This window comes from Solanum dulcamara, chromosome 2, assembly GCF_947179165.1.
Source record: "Solanum dulcamara chromosome 2, daSolDulc1.2, whole genome shotgun sequence".
NCBI lineage: Eukaryota > Viridiplantae > Streptophyta > Magnoliopsida > Solanales > Solanaceae > Solanum > Solanum dulcamara.
In genome coordinates, this window is record NC_077238.1 from 73,199,391 (window position 1) to 73,217,579 (window position 18,189).

Here is an 18,189-nt window from a genome sequence, read left to right on the forward strand (position 1 = left end):
TTTAAAAATTGATCAAATTTAAATTGGTAAAATCCAAAATTTAGATTTAAAAGTTGGTCAAATTTAGATTTAAATTGGTAAAATCCAAAAATATAGATTTAAAAATTGGTCAAATTTATAGATTCCTAAAATTTATAGACTTAATAGTTGATCAAATTTAAATTGGTAAAATCCTAAAATTTAGATTTAAATTGTTTACATCCGAAAATTTAGATTTATAAGTTGCTCAAATTTATATAAATTGCTAAATTTTTATAAGTTGGTCAACTCTTTGGCATATCAACTGTGGTATAAATGCCTTTCCCGCCGCACAAACGTCTTACTCAACTCACACACACTCTCTCTCTCTTCGGGGGAAGAGACACACTGTTCACATAACTGTTGGGTGTTTCCTCCTCCGTTCTCTGCAAAACCCTAATCAATGAGGCTCCGTTCTCGTCCTTCATCGTCTTCCGCCAGAGGTTCGCTCGAAAAATCCTTTCTGCTGCTCTATACGTGTGCGATCATACTTTTTTTTTCCCCTTTTGATGTGAGTTTTTGCGTTTTTTACTTGAATTTTACTGATTGCTAGAGTGAAATGGATTTTTTTAGGGTGTGTTTTCAATTTACATTTTTTCTGGTGCTCTATACGTGTGCGATCGTACATCTTGTTTTTTTTTTTATATGTGAATTTGCATTATTTTTTTTTGCTTGAATTGTACTGATTCCGCAAGTAAAATGTGAATTTGCATTTTTTCCTTCTCTGTCATTTTTTCAAAAGGAAGTCCTGTTTTGTGTTTGCCCCCATCCTTAGAAACAAGTGGGCTTAATTTGTTTAAAAATTGTACTTTTCATTTTTTTTTTGGTGTGTGTGATAGAGTATTTCTCCGAGATGGTATATGTCGTACATATCTATATCCAGTATGTGTTGTATATAAAGGTAAATGATATGGTTGGACTTGAATGTGAATTGTGATATTAGGAGAACAAAGCTGCCAATATCAGGACAGCTCTGATGAGGATGACGTTCTTTTTATAGCCTCGGATTCTGATTACATTGGAAGCAGTGATGAAGGTATTCCATATATATTTTATCTTTCATGCAAATATTATCTGCTTATGAGACAGAACTAATATGCCCTCGATTTTTGTCTTTTTTAACTGTTGCAACTACAGTGACAATTTGTAGTGTGCTGGGACTTTCTTTTCACTGATGCATGATACCTATAGGCTAACCTAAGGCAAAAACTCATGCAGACAAATATGGATGCGTGTTGAATAGTGAATGCAAGAGGTTAATTATGTGATTGTACTAATTGGTTTAATCATATATGCAGATGAAGTAGTTAATTTGTTGGACGAAGCCCAAGCTAATGGAGTTCTTGATAGTAATTTAAAAGTGGTATGTTCCAATAAAACAAAAAGAAATGGGGGCCAAAAGAGTATTGAAACAAAAGAAGATCAGGTAGAAGAAGAGGAACATGCAGATTGGGTATTGAATGAAATAGGAGGGGGTGGTGAAGTAGATGCTGGCTACTTTCAGTTGATGGGGAGGATAGATGATAGGAAGAAGAACCGTGAAAAGAATAAAAAGAAGAGACCCACTTTGATGTGGGAGATCTGGGAAGAAGATAACGATAGGTGGATGGCTGAAAACTATACAAATGATCTAGACTTCAATAGTCAGAATGAGTTGGTGACTGAAACTGCTAAGCCACCATCTGATTTGATCATGCCCTTGCTGAGGTACCAGAAAGAGTGGCTGGCTTGGGCGTTGAAGCAAGAAGAATCTACTGCTAGAGGCGGTATTCTTGCTGATGAGATGGGGATGGGGAAGACTGTTCAAGCCATAGCTCTTGTGCTTGCTAAACGCGAACTAGGGCAAGCAATTTCTGATTCCAGTTTGCTCTCACCTGCCCCTTGTACTTCCCAGGAGCTCCCTGCAGTGAAAGGAACCCTAGTTATATGTCCTGTTGTTGCTGTGATTCAGTGGGTCAGTGAGATTGACCGCTTCACCACTAAAGGAAGCAACAAAATTCTTGTTTATCATGGTGCCAACAGGGAGAAAAATATTGACAAATTTGCGGAATATGATTTTGTTATCACTACGTACTCAACAGTGGAGGCTGAGTATAGGAAAAATGTGATGCCACCAAAGCAAAAATGCCAGTGGTGTGGAAAGTCTTTTTATGAACAAAAGCTTTCTGTTCACCAGAAGTACTTTTGTGGACCAGATGCTGTTAAAACTGCTAAACAATCAAAGCAACAGAGCAAGCCTGGAGGAAAAACGTCAATGCTGAAAAAGAATTCTACTGAAAGTGATTTAAAGATTGATACGGGTAAAAGAGGTCGTGGAAAGGGAATAAAGCGCAAAAGCGAAACTGATGCTGGTTCTGTTGATGATTCAGCCTGTGTCGGTCAAGATATGTCCATGAGGAAGTCAGTGTTGCACTCTGTGAAGTGGAATCGTATCATTTTGGATGAGGTAATCATTGCAACCTTCAGAACTTGGGGATGATCCCCCCCGCCCCCTACTTGCACATACATTTAGATGCTGTTGCTTTATTTGACTGGCATCTTCTCAAAGTTCACTCTTATATGTTTTGTCTGATGTTTCTCAAACTTGTATGCTCCCTAGATATGGTTCCCATTTGCTTTTCTTGCATTTTCTTCTTGTAAACTTTATCCTCCCCCTAGTAAGTTGGATCTCAAGCATCAGTTCTTCCGAACAATAAAGCTATTCATAAAGAAAGCTAAATGTGGGAATCAAAATGGTGATTTTTTAAGGAGCTAGAGAATGAAGATTGGTATGGTGCATGTAGAACTGATTTAACATTCTGGGCGACAGCATGGATGTGTTATACAAGGCTTTACTTGATCAGCTTTTGAAATAATGATAGCTTGAAAAAAGTTTGTCTTTGTCCTAAAGCAGATTGAATACTCAATTTCTCATGACATGAAATTATTATGTGCACTCTTGTTTGGTCTTCGTTACCTTGTTTTTCCATTTTTAACAAAGTTTTTGGTTTTGGTCTTCATACTGAAGCATGAGTAGTCTGTTCCTTCCAACTATGAGCCCGTTTGGATGGGCGTAAAAAAGTAACTTTCATGTATGAAATGCTTTTAGAACTTTGAAGTGCTGAAAGTTATTTTTATAAATAAGCAGTTGAGTGTTTGGATAAAAGTGCTTATGTTGAAAATAAGTGTTTGAATTTTAGGGTTAAAAGAATAAAAAGGGTAGTTGGGGAATTTAGTTAAGATATACAACAACAACAACAAATCCAGTATAGTCCCACCATGTGGGGTCTGGGGAGGGTAGAGTGTATGCAGACCTAACCCCCACCTTAAAAGGTAGGGCGGCTGTTTCCGAAAGACCCTCGGCTTAAGAGAGAAGAAACAAGGAAGGAGAAACAAGGAAAACAAGACATAGGTCAGTAGAGCCAGGCATATAGCAAACAATATAAAAATATGAATAATGAGAGCGATAAAGTCAGAGTAGGAAAGATCGGGGATAAAGGAGCATTAACTACTATAGATAAAATAGGATATCCAAAGTAAACTGGGCCAACTAATATAAGCAGTAATCCCATGCAAAAATCATATGTTAATAAACAAATGAGCGCGACTACGACTACTATGGAGAAAAGATAGGCCACCTAGCCCACTATCTTAGTCTGAGTCCTCCACAGCCTCCTATCTAAGGTCATGTCCTCGGTGAGCTGCAACTGTGCCATATCATGTCTAATCACCTCTTCCCAATACTTCTTCGGCCTCCCTTTCCCCCTCCTGAAACCGTCCATAGCCAACCTCTCGCACCTCCGCACTGGAGCATCTGTGTCTCTCCTCTTCACATGCCCAAACCATCTCAGTCTCGCTTCCTGCATCTTGTCCTCCACCGGTGCCACTCCCACCTTGTCTCGGATATCTTCATTCCTAATTCTATCCATCCTAGTGTGCCCACACATCCACCGCAGCATTTGCATTTCCACGACTTTCATCTTCTGAATATGAAGTTTCTTGATTGGCCAACACTCCACCCCGTACAACAGAGTCGGTCTAACCACCACTTTGTAGAACTTGCCTTTGAGTTTTGGTGACACTTTCTTGTCACACAGTACTCCGGAGGCGAGCCTCCATTTCATCCACCCTGCACTGATACGGTGTGAAACATCGTCGTCGATATCCCCATCTTCCTGTATAATAGATCCAAGGTACTTGAAGCTTCTTTTCTTTTGAATGGCCTGGGTACCAAGCCTCACTTCCCCGTCAGCCTCACGTGGCAGGCCACTGAAACTGCACTCCAAGTATTCTGTCTTGGTCCTACTCAATTTAAATCCTTTAGACTCTAACATCTGTCTCCAGCCCTCCAGCTTGTCGTTAACTCTGTTGTGAGTCTCGTCAATCAGGACTATGTCATCCGCGAACAGCATACACCAAGGCACCTCACCTTGTATTTGTCTTGTCAATTGATCCATCACCAGGGCGAATAGAAATGGGCTAAGAGTCGATCCCTGGTGCAACCCCATCATAACAGGAAAGTGCTCCGAGTCCCTTCCTACCGTTCTTACCCTGGTCTTAGCTCCATCATACATGTCTTTAATCGCTCTAATGTACGCCACAGGTATATATTTCGCCTCCACTCTTGGAACTTTGTCATAGGCCTTTTCTAGGTCAATGAATATCATGTGTAAGTCCCTTTTTCGCTCCCTATACTGCTCCACCAATCTCCTTACAATATGAATGGCTTCTGTAGTCGAGCGCCCCGGCATGAATCCAAACTGGTTCTCTGAAATAGACACACTACTCCTCACCCTCATTTCTATCACCCTTTCCCACACTTTCATAGTGTGACTTAGCAGCTTGATACCTCTATAGTTGGTGCAGCTTTGAATGTCTCCCTTGTTCTTGTACACGGGAATGATTGTACTTCACCTCCATTCTTCCGGCATCTTCGATGTCCTGAAAATGACATTAAACAGCGCAGTCAGCCACTCCAATCCTACCCTACCTGCATTCTTCCAAAATTCCCCCGGGATCTCGTCAGGTCCGGTCGCTTTTCCCCTGTTCATCCTACAAACAGCTCCCTTAACCTCCTCAACCTTTATTCTCCTACAATACCCAAAGTCGCGACGCCTATCCAAGTGCTCCAAGTCTCCCAACACAAAGTCTCTGTCCCCTCCTTCGTTCAAGAGTTCGTGAAAGTATGACTGCCATCTCTGTCTAATGCGGGATTCCTGTACCAGTACTTGACCATCCTCGTCCTTGATGTACTTCACTTGATCCAAGTCGCGTGCCTTCCTCTCTCTCGCCTTGGCAAGCTTAAATAGCTTCTTATCCCCGCCTTTGTCCTCTAGTTCTACATAAAGGCGTTCAAAGGCTGCCGGTTTAGCTGCCGAAACTGCCATCTTCGCCTCCTTATTCGCCATCTTATAAGGGATATAAAAGTAATTTCCATGGTCAAATAAAATGGCTTTAAGCACTTAGAAAAAAAAGTTAGAAATCCTAACTTTTCATTTTTGACTGACTTTAAGAACTTTATTATGGCTTAAAGTTAGCATTAGGCAAACACGTCCAAAAGCTAAAAAGGGGCTTGAAGTTGGTTTTGACCAACTTAAAGCCCATCCAAACGGGCTCTATGTGATTATTGTATACATAAGGCATGAAGAGTTTGCGGCTGCATCTAAAAATTCTTCTTTACGTGTGATACAAACCTTCATCTGCAGCTTTCTCTCTCTCTCTCTCTCATATATATATATATAGGCATGAAGAGTTTGCGGCTGCATCTAAAAATTCTTCTTTACGTGTGATACAAACCTTCATCTGCAGCTTTCTCTCTCTCTCTCTCATATATATATATATATAAACCCTTCATCTGCAGTTCTTTAACTATTGCACTTTTGTGGAATAGGCCCATTATGTAAAAGATAGACGCTGCAACACTACCAGAGCTATTCTTGTGCTAGAATCATCTTATAAGTGGGCCTTAAGTGGTACTCCCCTCCAGAACCGTGTAGGAGAGCTGTACTCACTTGTAAGTTTCTTGGGATTAATGTTCTTTTGTGGCTAACATAATTTGTATCTTCATTCTCTGAAACTAATACATCCTTACTTTTGGACAGGTCCGTTTCCTGCAAATTGTTCCTTACTCATACTACTTCTGCAAAGATTGTGATTGCAGAGTTCTGGACTATAGGTAGACTTAAAAGTTTCTTTCTGATCTTTGCATCTAACTTGGTTGGAGAGAATAACATATTTCTCAAGATTTGTTTATTTTTACTCCGTTATATTTGTTCATTTTTACCATAGAATTTGTCATTGAATGTTTCAGTGACGGTTGAAATCTTTCTTACTTGAATCTCTCTTTATTTTTCACCATTTTGAAATCTCGTTTGTTCCCTCTTATGTTTGTATTTATTTTAGCTCATCCGAGTGCCCACATTGCCCCCACAAATCTGTTCGGCACTTTTGCTGGTGGAATAGAGTAAGTTATCAAATTGATTTACTTATTTTGGTGCTTCCTGTTCTTTCTGACAAAAAAACTATTGCTGACATGGAGACATTGATACCTCTTCTGTCTCTAGTATATTGCCTCACCCATACAATCTCAAGGGAATCATGGGACTGGTAGAGATGCGATGGTTTTGTTGAAACACAAAATTTTGAAAAGCATATTGCTAAGACGTACTAAAAAGGGAAGGGCTGCTGATCTTGCACTTCCTCCAAGAATTGTAAGTTTTGATTCACATTAACGCAGTGCTTGAGTTGATAATCCTTTTCTCTCCACTCAGCCTGTTAGTTACTTTCACGTTTAGGTTACCTTGCGGAAAGATTCCTTGGATGTTAAAGAAGAAGACTACTACACATCACTGTACAATGAAAGCCAGGCACAATTTAATACGTATGTCATCTATTTTAGTCAATACTTATGCAACCAGACACTTTCTTGTTTGAAAGTCATTGCTTTTTTGTTGCTCTCGACTTGCTACTCATGGTAATGTTCTTATTCAATTTGTTTTAATGGGACAGCTCATGTCTTTTTCTTGTGTGTTATTTTTCTCTGTTTTTTGGATTGAGTGCTTGCATGGCGGAGCCACACGTACTTTAGGTTGTCAACCGACACTACTTTGTCGGAAATATATATATATATATATTGACACTCCTTGGCTTCTTCATGGAAATATTTACACTTTTTTTCTTCGAAAATGCTCAATACTAGCTATTTCACTTGTGAAAAAGTAAATAATGAGAGCTAGAATGAGCAGTGTATTTTTCTTCTCCGTCACGCGCCGCCAGCAGCCCCAGATCTGCGACGCCACGCGCTACACGCTCCGGCGCGTGTGGCAGTTTCCGGCCATTTTTCGGCTCCGTTTTTTCTCCCAGGGTGGTCGCCTCTGCATTCCGAGGCTGACCATATATTTGTATACTGTTTTCCGGCGAGTGAACAGTGCTCCGGCGGTGAACAGTACTTTCCGGCAGTGAACAGTACTTTTCGGCAGTGAACAGTGTTTCGACAGTGATCAGGTTTTACTAACTTGGAGTTGGTACCTCCAATAGTCCATTTCCGATATTTTAGCCTATAAATATTTATTGCAGTGCCAAATTAAGTACCTGTCTCACTGTTCTTAAACAATTGCTAACTTGTGCTATACTATTGATCGTCCGTTTATCTGAGAATAACCTTTCAGTAGCGTATTTCTGCTTTTCTGGCTTTAGTGTGCGATGGTAGAATAGGGTCATGTCCTCGGTTGGGATCAAGGGCCAGGGTTGGGAGGGCTAAGGGGGCGGAGGGAGCTTCTAGATTGAGAGTAGGGTCTTGGAATATTGGGACCTTATCGGGAAAGTCCATAGAGTTAGTTAAGATTCTTAAGAAGAGGAAGATTAATATAGCTTGCGTCCAAGAGACTAAATGGGTAGGACCTAAAGCTAAGGAGGTGGATGGGTTCAAACTTTGGTTCTCGGGCAAGTCGAGGTTTAAGAATGGAGTAGGGATATTAGTAGATAGCAAGCTTAGAGATCAGGTGGTAGAGGTTAAGAGGACAAATGATAGGATGATGACGATTAAGTTAGTCGTTGAAGGGATCACCCTGAACATTATTAGTGCCTATGCGCCGCAAGTGGGGTTGGACGAGGAGACAAAAAGGCGCTTTTGGGAGGACTTGGACGAAGTGGTGGTCAGTATACCGCATACTGAGAAGCTATTCATAGGAGGAGATTTCAATGGGCACATTGGGTCTGTTTCGACGGGCTATGACGAGGTGCATGGAGGATTTGGCTTCGGGTGCAGGAATAGTGGAGGAGCCTCACTCTTGGATTTCGCAAAGGCTTTTGGTTTAAGGGTGGCCAACTCGAGTTTCCCAAAGAAGGAGGAACAATTGGTAACCTTTCGTAGCTCGAGGGCGGCGACGCAAATAGACTTCTGGCTCCTTAGAAAAGAGGATAAAAGCCTCTGTAAGGACTGCAAGGTCATACCAAGTGAGTACCTTACGACCCAACATAAACTATTGGTCATGGACTTGGAGATAAGAAGGAAGAAGAAGAAGAGGGTCGTGGATGACCGACCGAGGATTAGGTGGGGTCGTTTGACTCCGTCTAGTGCCCTAGAGATGGGGGAGAAGCTGATGGCTATGGGGGCGTGGGATAGTAGGGGGGAGGCGAGCAGTATGTGGGATAGGACGGCCAGCTGCATTAGGGAAACAGCTAGAGAGGTGCTGGGGGTCTCACGAGGCTGCCATGGCAGGCATCGAGGGGATTGGTGGTGGAATGGAGAAGTCCAGGAAAAGGTAGAAGCAAAGAAGCAGGCATATGCAAAGTTGGTATATAGCAAGGATGATGAAGAGAAGCGAACGAACAGGAAAAAGTATAAGTTAGCGAATAAGGAGGCGAAGATGGCAGTTTCGACGGCCAAAACGGCAGCCTTTGAACGCCTCTATGCAGAACTAGAGGAAAAAGGCGGGGATAAGAAGCTATTTAAGCTTGCCAAGGCGAGAGAGAGGAAGTCACGCGACTTGGATCAAGTGAAGTACATCAAGGACGAGAATGGTCAAGTACTGGTACAGGAATCCCGCATTAGACAGAGATGGCAGTCATACTTTCACGAACTCTTGAACGAAGGAGGGGACAGAGACTTTGTGTTGGGAGACTTGGAGCACTTGGATAGGCGTCGCGACTTTGGGTATTGTAGGAGAATAAAGGTTGAGGAGGTTAAGGGAGCTGTTCGTAGGATAAGCAGGGGAAATTTTGGAAGAATGCAGGTAGGGTAGGATTGGAGTGGCTGACTGCGCTGTTTAATGTCATTTTCAGGACATCGAAGATGTCGGAAGAATGGAGGTGGAGTACAATCATTCCCGTGTACAAGAACAAGGGAGACATTCAAAGCTGCAACAACTATAGAGGTATCAAGCTGCTAAGTCACACTATGAAAGTGTGGGAAAGGGTGATAGAAATGAGAGTGAGGAGTAGTGTGTCTATTTCAGAGAACCAGTTTGGATTTATGCCGGGGCGCTCGACTACAGAAGCCATTCATATCTTAAGGAGATTGGTAGAGCAGTATAGGGAGCGGAAAAGGGACTTACACATGATATTTATTGACCTAGAAAAGGCCTATGACAAAGTTCCAAGGGAGGTCCTATGGAGATGCTTGGAGGCGAAATGTTTACCTGTGGCATACATTAGAGCGATTAAAGACATGTATGATGGAGCTAAGACCAGGGTAAGGACGGTAGGGGGGGACTCGGAGCACTTTCCTGTTACGATGGGGTTGCACCAGGGATCGACTCTTAGCCCGTTTCTATTCGCCCCGGTGATGGATCAATTGACTAGACAAATACAAGGTGAGGTGCCTTGGTGTATGTTGTTCGCGGATGACATAGTCCTGATTGACGAGACTCACAACGGAGTTAACGACAAGCTGGAGACAGACGTTGGAGTCTAAAAGATTTAAATTGAGTAGGACCAAGACAGAATACTTGGAGTGCAGTTTCAGTGGCCTGCCGCGTGAGGCTGACGGGGAAGTGAGGCTTGGTACCCAGGCCATTCAAAAGAAAAGAAGCTTTAAATACCTTGGGTCTATTATACAGGAAGATGGGGATATCGACGACGATGTTTCACACCGCATCAGTGCAGGGTGGATGAAATGGAGGCTCGCCTCCGGAGTGCTGTGTGACAAGAAAGTGCCACCAAAACTCAAAGGCAAGTTTTACAAAGTGGTGGTTAGACCGACCCTATTGTACGGGGTGGAGTGTTGGCCAATCAAGAAACTTCATGTCCAGAAGATGAGAGTCGCGGAAATGCGAATGCTGCGGTGGATGTGTGGGCACACTAGGATGGATAGAATTAGGAATGAAGATATCCGAGACAAGGTGGGAGTGGCATCGGTGGAGGACAAGATGCGGGAAGCGAGACTGAGATGGTTTGGGCATGTGAAGAGGAGAGACACAGATGCTCCAGTGCGGAGGTGCGAGAGGTTGGCTATGGACGGTTTCAGGAGGGGCAAAGGGAGGCCGAAGAAATATTGGGAAGAGTCATTAGACATGATATGACACAGTTGCAGCTCTTCGAGGACATGACCTTAGATAGGAGGCTATGGAGGACTCGGACTAAGATAGTGGGCTAGGTGGCCGATCGGTTCTCCATAGTTGTCGTAGTCGCGCTCATCTGTCTTAACATATGATTTTGCATGGGATTACTGCTTATATTAGTTGGCCCAGTCTACTTTGGATATCCTATTTTATCTATAGTAGTTAATGCTCCTTTACCCCCGATCTTTCCTACCCTGACTTTATCGCTTTATCGCTCTCATTATTCATATCTTTATATTGTCTGTTATATGCCTGGCTTTACTGACCTATGTCTTGTTTTTCCTTGTTTCTCCTCCCTTGTTTCTTCTCTCTTAAGCCGAGGGTCTTTCGGAAACAGCCGCCCTACCTTTTAAGGTGGGGGTTAGGTCTGCGTACACTCTACCCTCCCCAGACCTCACATGGTGGGATCACACTGGGTTCGTTGTTGTTGTTGTTGTTGTTATCAATATACTGTTTCTTCCTGACGTATTTTGTTGCAGATACATTCAAGCTGGTACATTGATGAATAACTATGCTCACATTTTTGATCTACTCACACGCCTGCGACAGGTATGGAGATCGTTCTTTCAATCTGAACTGTTTTGAATAATGTATTGGTATCTGCTTGTATTTGGTTTTAATTGTGAATGACAGTCTGTGTTGCTGCTATAGGTTCATTGTTAACCTTCAAACTGTGGATCTGATGTATTTTTTTCCCTTATGAAGAAATATATCAATACTTCTATATCAATGTGGTAAAAGCTATGTTGCTCTTGACTCTTCAAAAATGTCAAGGGATGCGTGTCGGATTCACCAGAAGTAGTGTATTTTTGGAGAATCCGACATAGGTGCGGCATCGAAAGTGAAGAGTCCGCGCAACTTAGGGTGAAAGAGCGAAACCATGGAAATGAAATATTTGATGTCGTTAATGGGTGAATTTTTTAGTACTGCAAAACTCAGAGCAAATAATTCTTACCAAGACAAAACCCTTAGATGTCCAAAAACTTAGATAAACCATCAAAACATGAATTACAAATTACTTGGAAAATGTACTTCTACACAATAGCATTGGCAGCACTAGCGATCCTAGGTTAAAGATCAGCACACTCTTTCCCAATCGGGGAAGTGATTGCAGACCCTTCCGTTTCACCCTTTGGACTCACAATCACCCCAACGTTATCTTCAAAGTACATGTTAACAACATCCTTTCTATGCTATGACTTGCGAACAATAGCAGCAGGAGTAACCTTCTTCTTAAGATCTGGCTTACCCTTGTTGACAGTGGGCGTAACCATGTCTCCAACATAAGCTGAAGTTAAATAATGTACAGCGTCTTTGCACCAGTGTTATTAGCGCAGCTCACCATCAACACTACTGGCAAACCCAGCATCATCCTGAACTCCTTGTCCTCATTTTGACATTGTGGAAGGCGTTGATCTTCACGGTCTCTCTTCTATCACTCAAAAACTGAAGAGTGGATCTAATGCATTTTTAATGATTGGAATCATATTATTTGGGGCAAATACTAGAGATATAGGTTATAGTTTATTTATTAGGATCATTTTTTGAGAACCTCATTTATTAGGATCACTTGGCTTGTAGAATTAGCCTCTAAATTAGGTTGGATAGAGTTATCCGCAGTTCGTCTGGGTCAGAACAAATTATCAGCAATCACCAAATAAAGTAAGGTTGGGATGGTGTGAGATTATAGTCCGGTGATGCTACTCACCTTGAATCAAGGTGAAATGAACATGCACCTCAACTATGAATAGAAAAATACAATTTCTTGTGATATTGTTTTCCTTCTTTCGTTCTAATCACTTAGGGGTCGTATGGTGTGATGGATAAAGCGAGTTAATCCCGGGATAATTTTTGAGTGGCCTTTAATCCCTTGTTTGGTTGCAAAGACTGGAATAACTTATCCCAGGATTAACAATTAGTGCTAGGATAAGTTATCCCTCCCTGAGGGTGGAATAGTTATCCTGGGATAAAGATGTAAAATAACAAAAATACACCCTTAAACTCTCTTTTATACACCACTTTTACATTCATGTACATTAACATAATTTTTAACAACTTATAATAACATTCATAATTTTAATTAATCGTTGTTTTTATGATAATATATTTTTCTATCAAAAAATTACATTTTATAAATACAATTTCTATTTATGAATATATTATAAGTTGAATTTATTTTTCTAATTCTTATGTTTATTTATATTTGTTTTTCTCTTAAAATGTTCACTCCACTACTAAATTACATATTTTTAATTAAATAGTTTATTACTAACTTAAAAATTATATTTTATATATCAATTAAAATGTAGATAATTTTAATAATATAAAAAATTAAATAAAGTGAAAGATATTTTTGTAAATAAACAACTTATTCTTAAAATTTATGCAATGCATATTATTTTGAATACAACAAACCAAACACCCAATAAAAATAATCTCAGCATAACTTATCCCATCATAACTAATTCCAACACAACTTATCCCATCATAACTTGTATTCAAACTAAACGACCCCTTACTTCCTTGTCCAGTTTATTTTCAAAAAATACACTGGAAAACATTTCTAAAAACAAAAATAAACCTTTTTGATTTAGTGAACTAAACAAGTATCTTTGTTTCCAAAATAGGAAGCACAACTCAAAGTTAGTTTTGAAAAATCTAATTAATTTTGGAACTTGGTCTCCAAAATAGGAAATAATTCAAAGTTAGTTTTGAAAAATCTATTTAATTTTGGAAGATGGCCTAATCCAAACAAGCAGCAAGTAAAACCAAGTCTTCCAAAGCAACTTCAAATCCCACTTTTGTCATTCTGCGTAAGTATTTTACTCCATTCTCCAACATCCGTCGCAGTTTGGACTTCACCTGCTGCTACTGGTTGTGCCTAGATCAGTGTTGACATCCCTTCCCCATATCGCAGAATATATATTCCTCCCTTAAGCTATTTTTGTGTAACCATTTTCATTATGTTTTTCTTTCACCCCTTTATATTTTTCCCTCAGTAATTTTTTTATCTTGCTTTTTCCTTTTCTTAATCCATTTTGTACTAGCATGCACTTTCTTTCAATTTGATTTATCTTTTTTTCTTCATTTTTTTCAGCACTATTTAATATTTTCGTCTTGTAATTTTCATTACTATTCTTTCTATGCGATAAAGTGTAAACTCCACCCATGAGAACCCCCTACCAAGGGGTCTAACAGTGATCCTTTCCTACTATGTTTCCTTGGTCAATTGAATCCACATTTGTATGATTTGAGGTGGACTGAGTTTCTTACTAGGCTATCCATCTGTTTTTTGTAGTATTTAAGTCACTATTTGTTATTGAATTTAAGTTCGCGTTATGGGATGCAACATTTGGATGCCAAATTAGTGGAAAGAAAAAACATTATGTGAAACAAACTTTAAGGTGCTAACCGTTGGTTTGGATTATAGAAACCCAACATGAGGTGTGATCCAGTGTGGCGAAATGTTAGACAAGGATTCCAATCGGGCCTATCGTCCCTTTGCTAATAATTTAACTTTTTGGGATACAATCCTGAATTATCCAGTTTAGTTAAATGGTCCTTAAGCAATAGCATTGAATATGTCAAAAATGCATATATCTAAAGTTATGTTTTTTTTTTCTTTCTGAAACTCTGCATATTAAAGTGCCTATTTTATATTTCTTATTTTTAAATCCTTGAATGAAGAAGTGCCACGCAAGAGCAAGAAGTGGTTACTCTGATTACTTTGCTGTTTTTAGCATGTCTTGGCTAGCTTTTCCGTATTTGGGATGTTATCCTCCAGTATATGACCTTATTTACAAACCTTGCCTTCTCCGTTTGCATCTTCTGAACTTCCTTAATAATTTTAGGTCCTTAAAGAAATAAACTGTTCAAACATCTTGTACTTAAGCACACAATTTGTCTTTCAATGATCTATGCATGATTCTATCTCAAAAGCGATAACTTAGCAAAATTTTGCTTATATTTGATAGATTTTATTTTCCTTTATTTTATTTTTGATCTGACCACAGGCAGTTGATCATCCTTACCTTGTGGTATACTCAAGTACTGCTTTAGCTAGAAGAGGAAGCACAAATGATGCTGGCTATGTTGAACAACCATGTGGTTTATGTCATGATCCAGTAGAAGATCCAGTTGTGAGTTTGCATCCTTTCCCCTTTCCCTGAGAAAAGAAAGAAAAAGTAGTAAAGAAGGAAAAAAAGAAAGGAATAAGGCTCACCATGAAACTTGATACAACAACAACCCAGTGAAATCCCACAACGCGGGGTCTGTTTCCGAGAGACCCTCGGCTCAAAAGAAGCCTAAAAAGAGATCAGATAAAGCTAAGAAGTTCAAAGCGATATGGAAAAGCAAATAACGAATAACGCAAATAACGAAAGCGACACAGATAAAATAGAGTAATCAAAGTACAGAAAGTAATAGAGAGATAATAACAGAAGTCAGAGCACAAGAAATTATAATGTGCTAATGCGCCTACTAATACGGAAGAATAACGAAACTATGTACTAGCCTTCTACCCTAATATGGGTCCTCCACACCCTCCTATCTAAGGTCATATCCTCGTTAAGCTGTAACTGCGACATGTCCTGTCTAATCACCTCTCCCCAATATTTCTTCGGCCTATCCCTACCTCTTCTGAAACCATCCGTGGCCAACCTCTCACACCTCTGCACTGGGGCATCTGTGTTTCTCCTCCTGACATGCCCAAACCATCTCAGTCGCATTTTCCGCATCTTGTCTTCCACCGAGAAACTTGATAATTCACTAAAATTGAATTTGACGGAGTTCCTACTTGCTCTACATTAATATTTCGTGTATTATATGATGGATATTTCAAATCTTAATGTGGCCATATTTCTCCGCATTTACATCTACAATGTCTTTTGAAAAGCTATTCAGAATAGCTTCTTAAGCCTTCTTTAAGTGCTTGAGCTTTTGCAAATTCTTTTCCAACACCATACGGAAGACCTCAATATTTAACTAGAAATGCTTTTAGGAATGCCTTTAAACACCTAAAAGGACTTCCATAAAACTTGTGGACGTCATGATTTAAATTCTTGTACCTCATTTCTTGACAATCTAAGAAAGATGCTATGAATTCTTTTACATTATTCTGTCGTTTGAATTTTGAACCGACTCTCTTATAAAATGTGCACCTATTCTGATTATTGCAGGTTACTTCTTGCACACATGTCTTTTGCAAGTCATGTCTAATAAATTTTTCTGCAAGTGTGGGACAAGTTTCATGCCCTTCATGTTCTAAGCCACTTACTGTGGATTTCACGGCAAATGATAAGGGGGATCAGAAATCTAAAGTGACTATCAAAGGGTTTAGGTCCTCAAGTATACTGAACAGAATTCATCTTGATGATTTCCAGACAAGCACAAAAATAGAGGCTTTGGTATCCAATTACTTTTCAATCAATAAATATATCTTATCTTGTCTTTATATGTTGCTTTATTTGTTTATTTTCCTCTCACAAAGAGTGCAAGGGGCCGCAAAACTGCATCTTTTGCAGGAACTAGATATGTTTCCTAAGGCTCCCATACCATCTAACTTACGAGGTATAGGATCAAGATGATATTACGCATGCAGAAATTCAGGATAAAGGTTTCAGTCTTTCTAGATGTTGTATCTTGGTGAATTTGCTTGATAGGCACCTAGGAAAATTGATAATTTCTTGTCAAGTTTGGCTGTGAGCAAAATGGGGGATACATTAGGTCTAATTGAAATTTTGCTTACCATTGGAAATGTTGCATCAAATACCACCCCCTCTTTGAGTGGAAACTAATTGAGGAATACTAAGTTCTCATTGTGGTCTCAATCTTATCTATATCCTTTTGACATTATGGCTTAAACTCGTCCAAATCCTATTCTTGTGAATATCTATGGTATCTTTGCTATGGTAAAAAGAACCACTATACTTCGTTCTCATTGCTGCTTATTTTATTGGTTCTAGAGAGAAGAAATAAGGTTCATGATTGAAAGAGATGGTTCCGCGAAAGCAATAGTCTTCAGTCAATTTACATCATTTTTGGATCTGATACACTATTCTCTACAGAAGGTAGCATATGTCATCTTTATCCCCTCCACACCTACCCTCTTGTTGCCATCAGTAGTCACAACAAAAAAACATGTCTTGTGTGCATTTGGCAGTCGGGCATCAGTTGTGTTCAATTAGATGGATCCATGTCTATCACTGCCAGAGATTCTGCAATTACAAGATTCACCCAGGATCCAGATTGCAGGATATTCCTTATGAGCTTGAAAGCCGGAGGTGTTGCCCTCAATCTTACAGTGGCATCACAAGTAAAGTTTTTCTTTCCTTTCTCTGTCAATGCATATTCTTCATTTCTTGTCAAAACCAAGTGGTTTGAATCTATTGTTGGATTCCTTCTTCTCTTCAGGTTCCAAATATTTACTTTGTTTGGGATATTTTAACTTCCTTCTCTGTGCACCTAAAGAACAAATACTTTTTGGACTTGTAATTTTTCGTTGAATGACATAGACTACTTTCCTTGATGTGTCGCTCGCCTCTTGCATTTTACTAGGTTTTCTTGATGGATCCTTGGTGGAATCCTGCTGTGGAGCGGCAAGCCCAAGATAGAATCCATCGAATAGGGCAGTATAAACCAATCAGGTGTGTGTTTGTATTTCATTAACCAGCTATACCAATGAAGAAAGCTTATTGTTGGGTTCTCATTTCTAGGATTGTGAGATTTGTGATTGAGAATACAATTGAGGAGAGGATCTTAAAGTTGCAAGAGAAGAAGGAGCTAGTTTTTGAAGGGTAAGTTTCTCCAACTTCATTGTGCTAGTTGCATGGGTATTCAAAGAAAATAATTTGATGACTTGAAACTGTAGAGTAATTTTGATACGTTTTCTTCAGAATTTCAAGATAAATTAAGAGAATCGAATATTTTTTGTGCTCTCTAGAATATATAATATCGGGCTGAGATGAGTTTTAAATGGAGCGTTATGGTCAAGTGACACCTAATCATTAAGACGGTTGGGCTAAGGATTGGAGTAGAGTCATAACACTATTTTATCTTCTTTCCTTTTTTTCTTAAAAACTGGAACAGGGGTCATACATGGAGAGAGAGCTCTTTCTCATTTATATTAGTTGCAACGATAAACACTTAAATGCCTGTCCCCCCAAATCTCATTTGGACAGATTATTGGCCTATACCGTTTTACACTTGGCTTCCGATTTTCCTCTTTTACTCTAACACTCCTCCCTTCTCTCTCTCTCTGATGTTCTGATTGTCCAATATTGATATTTTGTGTAGGACGGTCGGTGGCTCTTCTGAGGCCTTGGGGAAACTAACGGAGGCAGACTTGAAGTTTTTGTTTGTAACCTAACTTAGATTATGTTCTGTTACTTGGTTCAGCAAGAAAGATCATTTGATCTTTGTTTAGTTTCTTGCTTGAATCTTGTCCCTACTGTTGTTGTCTTTTCAAAGTAGGAAAGTCAATACTCTTGCTGTTGGTTTTGCATCAACCTTAACTTTATTTATCACCTGTTGGAATTACCAATTATTGTTCCAACATTTATTTTCTATATAAATATAATATAATATTGTTAGTCTTATAGCTATTATATACAACTTGTTATTACATAACACTCCA

At 39.6% G+C, this 18,189-nt stretch overlaps 1 protein-coding gene and 1 pseudogene across 2 annotated transcripts; one reads left to right on the top strand and one right to left on the bottom strand.

The window, feature by feature from the left end:
* The first annotated feature begins 306 nt into the window (after nt 1-306).
* Nucleotides 307-18,151, top strand: LOC129880704 (DNA repair protein RAD16-like). Of its 2 annotated transcripts, XM_055954876.1 has the most exons (16): nt 308-461; nt 962-1,054; nt 1,317-2,464; nt 5,888-6,010; nt 6,099-6,172; nt 6,400-6,460; nt 6,561-6,707; nt 6,792-6,877; nt 11,036-11,105; nt 14,570-14,695; nt 15,734-15,961; nt 16,520-16,624; nt 16,717-16,869; nt 17,112-17,200; nt 17,270-17,350; nt 17,850-18,151. In XM_055954876.1, the coding sequence occupies exons 1-16, from the start codon at nt 422-424 to the stop codon at nt 17,920-17,922; spliced, it is 2,697 nt and encodes an 898-aa protein (XP_055810851.1). In that variant the 5' UTR covers nt 308-421; the 3' UTR covers nt 17,923-18,151. The 2 variants fall into 2 exon arrangements, with proteins under 2 accessions (XP_055810852.1, XP_055810851.1); XM_055954877.1 differs by lacking the exon at nt 14,570-14,695 and having other exon boundaries at nt 307-461.
* LOC129880705 (60S ribosomal protein L23-like) lies at nt 11,200-11,985 on the bottom strand (annotated as a pseudogene).
* Nucleotides 18,152-18,189: the final 38 nt, after the last annotated feature.